Genomic DNA, 10,704 nt, shown 5'->3' on the forward strand with positions numbered 1-10,704 from the left:
AGGGGGTGGTGAATTTACTTGGGGTGGAAAGTGTCTCCACTGGCCCGCCCTAACTTGGGGGAATGGTCCCGCAGAGCCCACGCAGTTTCCCGCAGTTTCCTGGCTCTCCCCGTGGATGAGCAGTAAACCAATGCCGAGATTCAACCTCTACCGTATCACCCAACCCCACCTCTCACCCCGGGGAATTGAATTCCGACAACCAACAGAACAAACATTCATTCCTCAGTCTACCTGCATTCAACCCGAGCCACTGGAAGTAAAAGAGCAGCGAGCTGGCCTAATGTGCCTCTCCAGCCACTCAATACTTAATAATGTTCTTTCCAAAAAAATACATCCTCACCTTATCAGAAATTAAACAAGAGCACTGTTTATAACATGCAATGACTGCCTTTACTTCCACCAGTTGCCAGGAAATATAAAACTCCGAGAACTGTTTGATGTTCATTGGAATCCATCAGTGTAGTGCAGGTCGCTGCGATTTAACTCTTTAAATATTAATACCCCTGAGGATTTCATGCCCTCTGAGTGTCGATTGCGAAATGCTCTGTTTGGATTTGTTTTCCTTGTCTTCGCCTGGGTATTGGTTTGTAATGATTTCTGAAATCGCGCACCTCTAAGGTGCAAGATATTTGTTTCCAGTGACCAAATTATGCTGCAATCACTCACGTTTTATTGGTTGAAAAATTACCCCCGGTAAACGTGTAACCTAACCTTAACTCGTTCATCGCAATGAACTTGTGTTGCGTTCAATAGAATTGTGTCACAATAACATTACTCTATATTTAGTTTTGCAGCCATTCTTTACTAAATCAAAGAAAGATTCACATCCGTAGGTCATTGTGGAATTGAGAACATATGAGATTCCACTAAAAACATCCTGAACTGTTTGACAATTGTAGTTGGAGTCTATTGTAGACATTCGTATACTTTGGAACTAAATGCCGTATAGGCAGCTCTTCGTTAATCACGGTGTGGGTCGGGGGGTTGGGGGGCGGGGTTAAAACCATTTCCATAGCAACCGAATAATGTGCATTGCATACATCTGATTTGTGTTATCTGACGGCAGCATTCCTTGTCTTATTTTCTTAACCCCCAGGCAACTTTGCAAAGAATTTACAGATCTGCTGGCACAGGATAGATCTCCATTGGGGAACACCAGGCCCAACCCCATCCTAGACCCAGGCATCCAGAGCTGTTTGACTCACTTTAGCCTCATTACGCATGGTTTTGGCTCTCCTGCCATTTGTGCTGCTCTCACAGCTGTCCAGAACTACCTGACGGAAGCATTAAAGGGACTGGACAAGATGTTCCTAAACAACAACCCAAATAGACACACATCTGGTGGTGAGGCAGGCAGCAAGACTGGAGACAAGGAGGAAAAGAACAGGAAATGAGAAACAGTCCTCCAAACTTTTTATTTTCTGTAGCTTTATATAAAAAAAATCTTCTATTGACTTGGAAAGGACAACAACGCACACATAACGGAGCAACACTGGGTCAACTGTCTGCAACCAATATGGACCTGGATGCAAGGCATCAAGACCTTTTTTCTTGGGTATTTTTCCAATTTTGCAAACATTTTGACTTCCATTTAATGTCAGAATGGCAGGTGATTCCGAGATCCCCTTGTGCGACTGCGAATTGATTTTTAAAAATATTATTATCAAAATCCTTTGGTCCCACGTTCATTTCAGGTCCGATTTCGGTGCACAGTTCTGCATGTTATGAGGATGGAAACATTCCAGTAAAAAGAAAATGACTATCAGGTAACATAAGAAACTTTAAAGAGCTCTCCTTATCCCGCCCCCTCCCCTCCCCCGCCCCATTTGGATACATTAACTTTAATATAGAGCCAAGAAAAGATGTACTATCCATGTTCTAATGGTTTGCACATTCAATTTAATATCTGGTGACAACAATGACATGTACCTGTTCATTCTAACTCCAAACACCACCCTGCAGTCAGTGGCATTGCTGACCATCACCTTCAGCGTGTCATGAATCTAAACGCGAGCGGAGCTCTAACGAGATAATTATTCACCCTCCATTGCAGTTGTCAGATCAAGTTCAAGGTGAACACCAGCATTGCAAAAAATAACTGCGAAAAGCAGAATGAGTACAGGCAGTGAGCTCACTTCAAAGAGATAGACTGAAATCCAACAGAGATTAATGAGAAGGGAACGTCGCATAATAGAAATGGGCAGTGGTCCACCTCCCCACCCCCCATGACGCACGGTATTTAATTATTGGTACATTCCGGCACATCATTAAATTTAACCGCTCTTCCTTTCAATACTTGTTCTGCGTTTGGCAGCGTCTACCTAAATGCTCAGTACGACATTGGCATTTTCTTGTTTCCGGTAGTTTTTTTTTAAAGTCCTTTCCATTACCCCTTCAAGGACGCTGAACTTCTCGTGCAACCTCCCTCAGCCCACAGGACGAGTCAGGAACATCTCCACCCAAAGTACTTTTTGACCTCAGCTGATGGGCACTTTGCTTAATACGAGTTTGGACAGAGTATGCCAGTGAACCCACTGTCCTTACACAAGGCGCCGACCTAATGGACTGATGGCCGGAACTGTAGAGGGGAGATTTTAGCAGCGATCAAGGCCCGAGGTCGCGCGGATACAGCATATGGACTATTACAGTACCAGTGAAGCCTGATATATTCAGTTAGGAAGAAAAGTTGCAGTCATTGAAATATTTGCTGGTCCGAAAAGCAATTCCTTTCAAAATTGCGCCATTGACACTTGTCAGGGTTGTCTTTTTGTTTATATATTATACATATATATATATTCAAGTCTACATTCATCGTTAGTAGTCAGTCCATTATACTCATACACAAGTAAGGTAACACCCTACCCACTATTCCATTAAAATGACAGCATGTACACTGAGAAAAAGAACGAGGGCAAGGTTTAAAAGGGAGCGGTGGTTCATGCAGGTCAGCAGGCACGGGCCTGTAAACTATGGATTTAGATTAGCATGCAGATTCTAGGAACTGGGTTGGCTGGAAGTCCTGGGGCTCTCAGACTAAAGGAGTGGCGTTCTTCTAACAATAACAACGTTCTTGTTTCTTAACTGTGTTTGTTTTCTGTATTTCCTGGAAGGGATAACGAATTCTGTCCTCACGGGTCGGGAAAGGTTAATCAGTTATGAATGTATAAACATTTCGAATTGCTTCCCATCTATTGTGCTTCGGTCAATGGAGCAGCGCTGCACTCATAACTCGCCTGCGTAAGATTTTGGAACCAGTTAAATGGCGACACTGCAAGGGCTGACGGGGTGGGATGAGGACGACGCACATGAACAGTTAGTAAAGCACTGGATGCAAACGACGAACTCGGATTGTTCGAGAAGCAATGCATTATTGTTACATTCAACAATTTGGACCATATTAATCTGTCGGACAGCCATATGGTCTTTATAACTATTAAAACACCTCTCATTTTCACATTTTCGCCATATGGTCGTTGTTCCGTATTGCTCATATTCACACCATGCGTTTTTTCTGTAATGTACAGCCATTTTACAGTCTTGTATTCCAGTAGTTGGTCTTCCAACAACATTTCTCATTACTTATGCGGATAGTTATATTACCCTACTAAATTAATGTTTTTGTTAACGGTAAAACAACGGGATGTTATACAAAATTCAAACCTCCTTTGAGAAAGAGTTTCATTTTCGCGTGTTTCCCTTGATTTCCACTTCTTTCGCCCCAGGCTGTGCATTTCAGGGGGAGAGTTGCCACAAGCCGGTGCTTCTCGGTGGGTCCACAGGTGGTGTGTGGCGGAGTGCTCTATCCTGAGGGACACAAAGCCAATCCAACACCAAAAACGGGCCAACGTATCAGATATATAGCAAGAATGTTGAAATCCTGGGAGCATTCAGGTGTGAAAAGAATGTTTGACTGTTTTGTTACTTGGGCAGTTACAGTGCAGTCTTGGCCAATCCACACGGATCCTGATCATTTTGAATATTTTTTTCAACAAAATACATTGGAATTCTGAGTGCAAACCATCGCTGACAGTAAGGCCAAGCTCGCAGGGATCCTGCATGGGAAACAAACCGATGTGCAAGGGTCACTGCTATTCTGTGGAGTTTTTCTTTAGAATGATGTGGTAAGTAGAGTGAAATAAGCGAAGAGTCAATTTCTGAAATATATTGTCTGCTGCCTATTTTATTTTCACTGATTCAGGGCCGCCTCTGTCATCGAAAAAAACTGATGGCAATGGTAAATGACAATCGATTCCAAATCGTGAGGATAAAGGGATTAATTAATGTTTAGCCGAAGATAAGACAGTACAGCCCAAACTCCTGTACTGAGGACTTCCGTGGTCCCAGGTCCACTCGCTTTTGATGATAATCTCTTACTGTTTTGTTCTGAACGAAGTACAAAGTTGGTATTTCGACGGGTAAAACTCAGTGCTTGACTTGGCGTGGTTATTGATATTGATGCAGCAATTCTAGCGCCACTTTATATTTAATTATGATCCGCTTCCACTCTGTCAAAACCCCACTGGAATGGATAAAGTAAATATAAGTTGTAACACTGTCAAATAAGCAGGGCTAATACAGGCTTTCATTCTGTTGTCTCCACCAATCATAAGCCCCTCCCCCCCCCCCCCCCGGCTACCTTGCACCTCGACCCCCCCCCCCCAAAGGATCTGAACAGGTGAGGAATTACTGCACAAGGAGCAGTTTGTGCTTCAGATTTGGTGACTCTGGATTCCTGGAATTCCGGGGTCATTGCAGTTCAAAAGACACACGCAGACTTGATTAACCTCATAGTTAAAGCCAACTGAGATACATGCAAGATTAGTAACAGAGGTCTAAAATGTCCCACAAATGAAATGCTCAGCTTACCTTCAGCTGCCTGATGCCAATTTTGCTCTTGTCTCTAAATATGCAGCCATAGAAGTTTACAGCACAAAAAGAGGGTCATTCGATCCATCGTAACTGTCTCTTTGGTAAAGTGAGGATAACAAATTGCACTGCCCCCCCCCCCCCCCCCACTCTAACCTTGGAAAGAGCCATTAAACATTACAAACTATAGAGTCCAATGTGCAACCGAAAATAGTTAGAAATTGATGATGAAGAAATATTACAAATTACTCAAGAATTAGATTAAAACTCTGACCACATTGATGTTCTAATTCATCAAGTAAACTAAATGAACAGAGCTAACGCATTTATACCGGCGTTTGACCTATCCGCCTCTGACTTTGCTAAACCACCGATTAACAAAAACCTTTGCAGTTATCACTGGCTAGCGCAAACATTTTTTAAAAATCGATTGAAGTGCATCATTATCATCCAATAAATCCCTTACTGATACAGGCAGGAGAGTGCCACCTCCACCCAATGGTCCCAATTATTGGAGAAACTAACCAAAAATTCACTGGCAAGATGAAACAAATCGTACCCTGATTTCAAGAATCGTCAGCTAAAATGTGTCGAACAAACATTTGCCAATCGATATTATTGTAAATTAAGTATAATTGTTGCAGCAGAAATACATTAAAAACGCGAGCTCAGTCTGAACATCCCTGTTTGCCATACCTTTCAAATGAATACCCTTTCCCTGAGTGCCAACTTTTAACACTGAATATGGCAACCTCCCAATTCGCATCCAGAGCGTGAAACCGCCTAACTTCAACAAAATATCGTAGCCTTCAACAATCCTGCCTGGAGACCCCTTTCTCTCACGTAATGGAAGAGTGTGACACTCAAAGAACACTCAATTCCTGACAAATTGCTTGCACCTTTAGACTGGATGCCACGTTGTACAAAATGTGCTCTGAACTAATTCTCCCAATGTGCCAAAAACACGTATGAGCAGGTATCGTAGTTTGGACCGTTCCCATCCTTGTCACATGCTAGAAAAAAATGTGTTTTGACTCTGGTGTCTAGGCAACCTGATTTTCTTTTTAAAATTTCCAAACAATGATACAACTTGGAACATCAGTTCTGCCGAATCGCCATTTGGAAATCAGTTTGGAGGGGGAGGGCGGGTTGTCATTGTCATGTTTGTATATATTTATTTAATGTTAATTTAATGGGATTGTAAATATGGTGAGCCAGTAGCGGGGTATTTATCTATGATTCCATACCTCTGTGAGTGGGTTGAAATGCTTGACGCTAGATAGTCCACTATCTGATTTCTGTTCACTAGACACATTGTAAAGGTGATGGGTAGAACTTGTTTATTGTCCAGTTGTGGTCTCATTTTAAGAAAAAAAAACGTTGAGTACCTTGTGATTTTGTTGTATTTTATTCAGTTTAAATGTGATGCTGCTTCACTTTTCAGACAGATTATGTTGCTAGGTCTGTCCACCTACTGGTTGTTTGAATGAAAACCAATTTGTCTTCAAGAAACAAACGAACACATAATAAACCTTGGCTTCCGAAATTCAATGGTTTTCTCTCTCTTTCAGTAAAGCAATAAAACGCACCAAAAGTATAAGCGCGCATTTGTTCCTGAGATTTTTTTTAAAAGGTCTGAAACAGTGTCACGTCAATAAACCAGCTGCATTTCAGGATGTTTTAATGTCGAGACATGTATTTAAGTTACAGATTGTACCATTTAAAACTTACATTTCAGTGCTGTGGACAAACTTTACTAGCCAGAGATGGACGTTGAAGCATAGATTTGCCAACAGCCAAGGAAAATGGCAGAGTTGTCCACGGCGTCGTTGAGGAGTGGGGAATGTGTCCTTGCAGAGTTATCGACATTTATGTCGTGCAAATAACGTTTGATTGTCAAATGTTTTATTTGATATTTCTTTGACAGCTGTTTTCCAAAACAACGGCAGGAACTTGCAACGGTATAATTAAATTATTTTACATGTTTTGATGCCGTTGGCCATAGCAAACAAATACATTCATATAAATAGATTACAATAGAAGCAATAATATCCACATATGGCCCATAATTCTACCCTCACTTCTATATATGAGGCTATAATGTGTGGTCTCGTTCTGCCGCCTTGCTGCTGGAAGCGCCCATCCAGAAAGTGTGGCCTTGGCAGACACCATTCCCGCGCAAAGAAGTATTCATAAAAGCCGAAGGCCAAATGGCCTCAAAGTCTTTTCTGGTTCTAGCCCAACTTATTTTTCGTCATCCATATTTTGTTTCTCCAGGAAACAAGAAATGAACACAAGGCTTTTCTATTTAACCCAATTGCTAGGTCAGGTTAGGTCTGACCTTTCGTTTTACCACCTGCACTCGCCTGTCAAGTCTGTCATTCTGGAGACTTACCCATTTCATATTTCTTGACTATTGAAATCGAAGTTATAACTGAAATGACGATAGTGACGGGTTTCATATACGAATACTGAACTCTCACTCTTACGCAATTTAAAATATAATTTAAGTATCATCTCCAGAATATTTCTGAGGGCGCCTGGACTCTTTTCATATGCATCTAAAGGACAATTATTGTGGTACTCATGTATAATACATACATTCTCAAAATTACTCGTTTCTTAAAGCCAACTTGTGAATTTGGGCTATGTAACATGCATTATCCATATATATAAAGAATGAAGATGTGACTGTATTGATTTTAAACCCCTGTAAAAAGATGCAAATCAATTTCATTCAAATTGTCCTTTTTCAAGTGTATGTTTTTCTTTTGGCAATTTTTTAATTTATGAAGGTAATGGATATCAATTCTGGAAGTTTTATGTCGCCCACTAAATTGCATTATTTTATTTCCCTACCATTCATTTTTTGGCCTCTTTGAATTGAATGAGCAATCAATCACCAGATTCTGCATAAGGCTTAGCAGTTTCTTGATAATTGATTCACTAGAAACTGAGGGTGGACAAATTAATTCCTACAGACTCATTAATGATGATAAGGAAAATACATTTTTATCCTTTGACTCTGGGGTGGGTATGATCCCAGGTTGCGGGAAGGAAGATTACATGTTGATATATTACCATTGCTAAACATTTTAATGGTTCTGCAGCAAAATTGCTCGAAGAACCAAGGCAGCATTTAATATTGTTTAACAAAGAAATAATGGGAAAAATGTAATGGCCTAATGTGCTCAATGAGCCAAAAATCTTTGGAAGAAAAACTAAATGCTGGTAGCGGGGCAAAATGAGTACTAGAAATCAGCCATCTGCCCAATGTTTGGTGGTTGGTCTTGTGGCCCTATTTCATCCCACTAAGTTAATTTTTCAATTTTATTTGTCTGTTCAGATTTTCAGAAAACAAAGAAGACTTGATTAGTTAACTTTCTCTAGTCCTAAACTCTGCAATAAAATTCATGTATTTATATATTTGAGAACCAAGCTGAAGGCCATGGTATATGGCTTGGACACCACTAAAGTTGAAATGAATGATAGAGGTGAGGTGGATTTGCAAGTAGTGACTAGGCGTTACCTAATTTTGCCAGTAAAGCTGGAAGATGAAAGAAGGAAGTAATGACAGTTGGAAGCAAGGAGTTTTGGTTTTGACTCCAGAGAGAAATTAGTCATAGGCTATGTTTTCTTGATTTAAAATAAATTGTGCCATCCAGTATCTGACAACTGGGTCGATGAGGCTGAAAAAGGTAAGTTATACTTTGTTCTTTTGTGGCCAGGAGCTGATAAAGTAACCCACCAAGATCTACAAGACCAACCTGGGCTGTTGTCACTCCAGCTACCCCATCAATGAATCTACCTTCTTTGGGTCAGGAATCAAGGGCCATCTGATATTGGAGTTTGAGTATTTTTACTTTGAGCAATGAGACTGTCAGTTGTGGTAGCACAGTGGTTAGTACCACTGCTTCATAGTGCCACGGTCCCAGATTCGATTTCTGTTTGGGTCACTGTCTATGCAGAGTCTACACGTTCTCCCCGTGTCTGTGTGCATTTACTCCGGGTGCTCCGGTTCCTCCCACAGTCCAAAGATGTGCAGATTATGTGGATTGACCATGCTAATTTGCCTTTAATGTCCAAAAAAGGTTGGGTGGGATTACTGGGTTACGGGGACAGGGTGGAGGGGTGGGCTTAGGTCGGGTGCTTTTTACAAGGGCCTGTGAAGACTCAATGGGCCAAATGGCCTACTTCTACGCTGTAAATTCTGATTCTAATTTCCTTTCCATTGGTTTCCCTGCATGTGTCAAAAGAAATATTACTCTTCACAACTGATGATTCTAGATTTGCCAGTTCAAGAAGCCTTTCCTATGTCAACTACCTTCATTATTTCATGTATCTCATCAGATCCTCATTAACCTTCTTGATTCAATGGGATGTAATAACAAAAGTAAAATACGGCATCTGCAGTTTTTATTCCATGGGATGATAGCTTAGTATAACCATTTATTTCTCAGTTCCATGGGATGCTGCCCCAGTTTAACTGCTTACGATGGCTACGTCCTTTCATCGTAGGGATAAATGGTGGCAGATTGGTCATCTGCCCAATTTTTAGTGGCTGAACTGCTACTGCCTGTTTCATGCCACTGCCAGTTGGAATTGGATGCCCTTTAAAGCAAATATACCCTTCCTAAGGTGGGATTCACAAACTGAACATATTTTCTTCTCGTTAAATTCTGTACAGTGCGATAGTACTTGTTTGCCTTTATATTCTATTCCTTGGTGAAGCTGTCTACATCACAGAGGTATTGGGAGATGACTGATGTTAGCAGAATAATATCTCGGGAAGGAGTCAATGCTATTCAGATATAAGGCTGGGAACTGATGAAATTGAGAAGGGAAAATATGTAAAGAAACCAGTAATATGTTTATTCATATTTATTACCATTGACAGTTAATATAAAGTTGTGATGTCATTTGATATTGGCAGTTGTAACCAATTTCACACTTTTAAAACTCATGAATGTAAGTTCCTGCTTCCTCCATCAAAATAAACATTTTTCCTCAACACCAGCAATGTTGCTAAAATATTGCCTGAAATGTGTTCTTATTCGATGGGCTAACACATGAACAAGATCATTTCATACTGACAAGTGCAAATGGTCAAAAGTATTGTTACTCATCTGAATGAAGTCTGTTAGCATAGGTAAATTGAATACTTAAAAAAAAGCTTTTAACACTGCTAGGAATGGTACATCAGGAATTGAGGTATGGCAATATTCACTCTGCCAATATAATTGAACAAAATTTTAGAAAATGATCAAGTTAGCTTGGACCTGCTCACCATTTCTACATATGATCAACTGTTACTATGATTATTTAAAATCATATTAGTCTAATTTGGATAAATTAGAAATGTTTACATAAGCAACCTAGCAATTAGGGTTAAAATAGCTCAACATATTGCACATAAAATCCAAAATCCATTCCAGAATGGATTTCTAGAATGTGCAAAAATATATTGTTCAATAACTTGAAATCATGAAATAAAAATCTACACAATTGCAAGATAGTACAAATCACATGGTTCAATATTATTGCAATCTGAGCAAAACATTACAGTATAGTATTCTGCATTGGGAAATTACTGTACTTATCTAAACAGGGGGTATAAATTATGTAAAATACCATATGTAAGATTGTTTCCAGTAATAACATATCTCCAAGTTTTGTTGACATTGATTAAACTTCTGAAGCTTTGTTCTTGCAGTTTTGTTTTCTATTTTTCTTCCTATAACTCCTACAAACCATGGTTTAAATTGGCAACACTTCCATAACTGTCAGCACCTCTTGACACCACACTGAAATGGTAATTCTTAACGTGTGAACTTAAGT

The 10,704-nt window shown here is 40.1% G+C and overlaps 1 protein-coding gene across 6 annotated transcripts in view; it reads left to right on the forward strand.

Moving 5' to 3' along the window:
• The window catches only part of LOC140410883 (transcription factor AP-2-beta-like), a 49,944-nt gene extending 43,527 nt beyond the window's left edge, over nt 1–6,417 (forward strand). For all 6 annotated transcript variants that reach the window (XM_072499647.1, XM_072499650.1, XM_072499651.1 and 3 more), the window contains one exon: nt 1,097–6,417. In XM_072499647.1, the coding sequence (XP_072355748.1) occupies nt 1,097–1,394 (298 nt within the window). In that variant the 3' untranslated portion in view covers nt 1,395–6,417. The remainder of the gene's footprint in view (nt 1–1,096) is intronic.
• The last annotated feature ends 4,287 nt before the right edge of the window (nt 6,418–10,704 follow it).

The sequence above is a fragment of the Scyliorhinus torazame genome, chromosome 4 (assembly GCF_047496885.1).
Source record: "Scyliorhinus torazame isolate Kashiwa2021f chromosome 4, sScyTor2.1, whole genome shotgun sequence".
Lineage (NCBI taxonomy): Eukaryota > Metazoa > Chordata > Chondrichthyes > Carcharhiniformes > Scyliorhinidae > Scyliorhinus > Scyliorhinus torazame.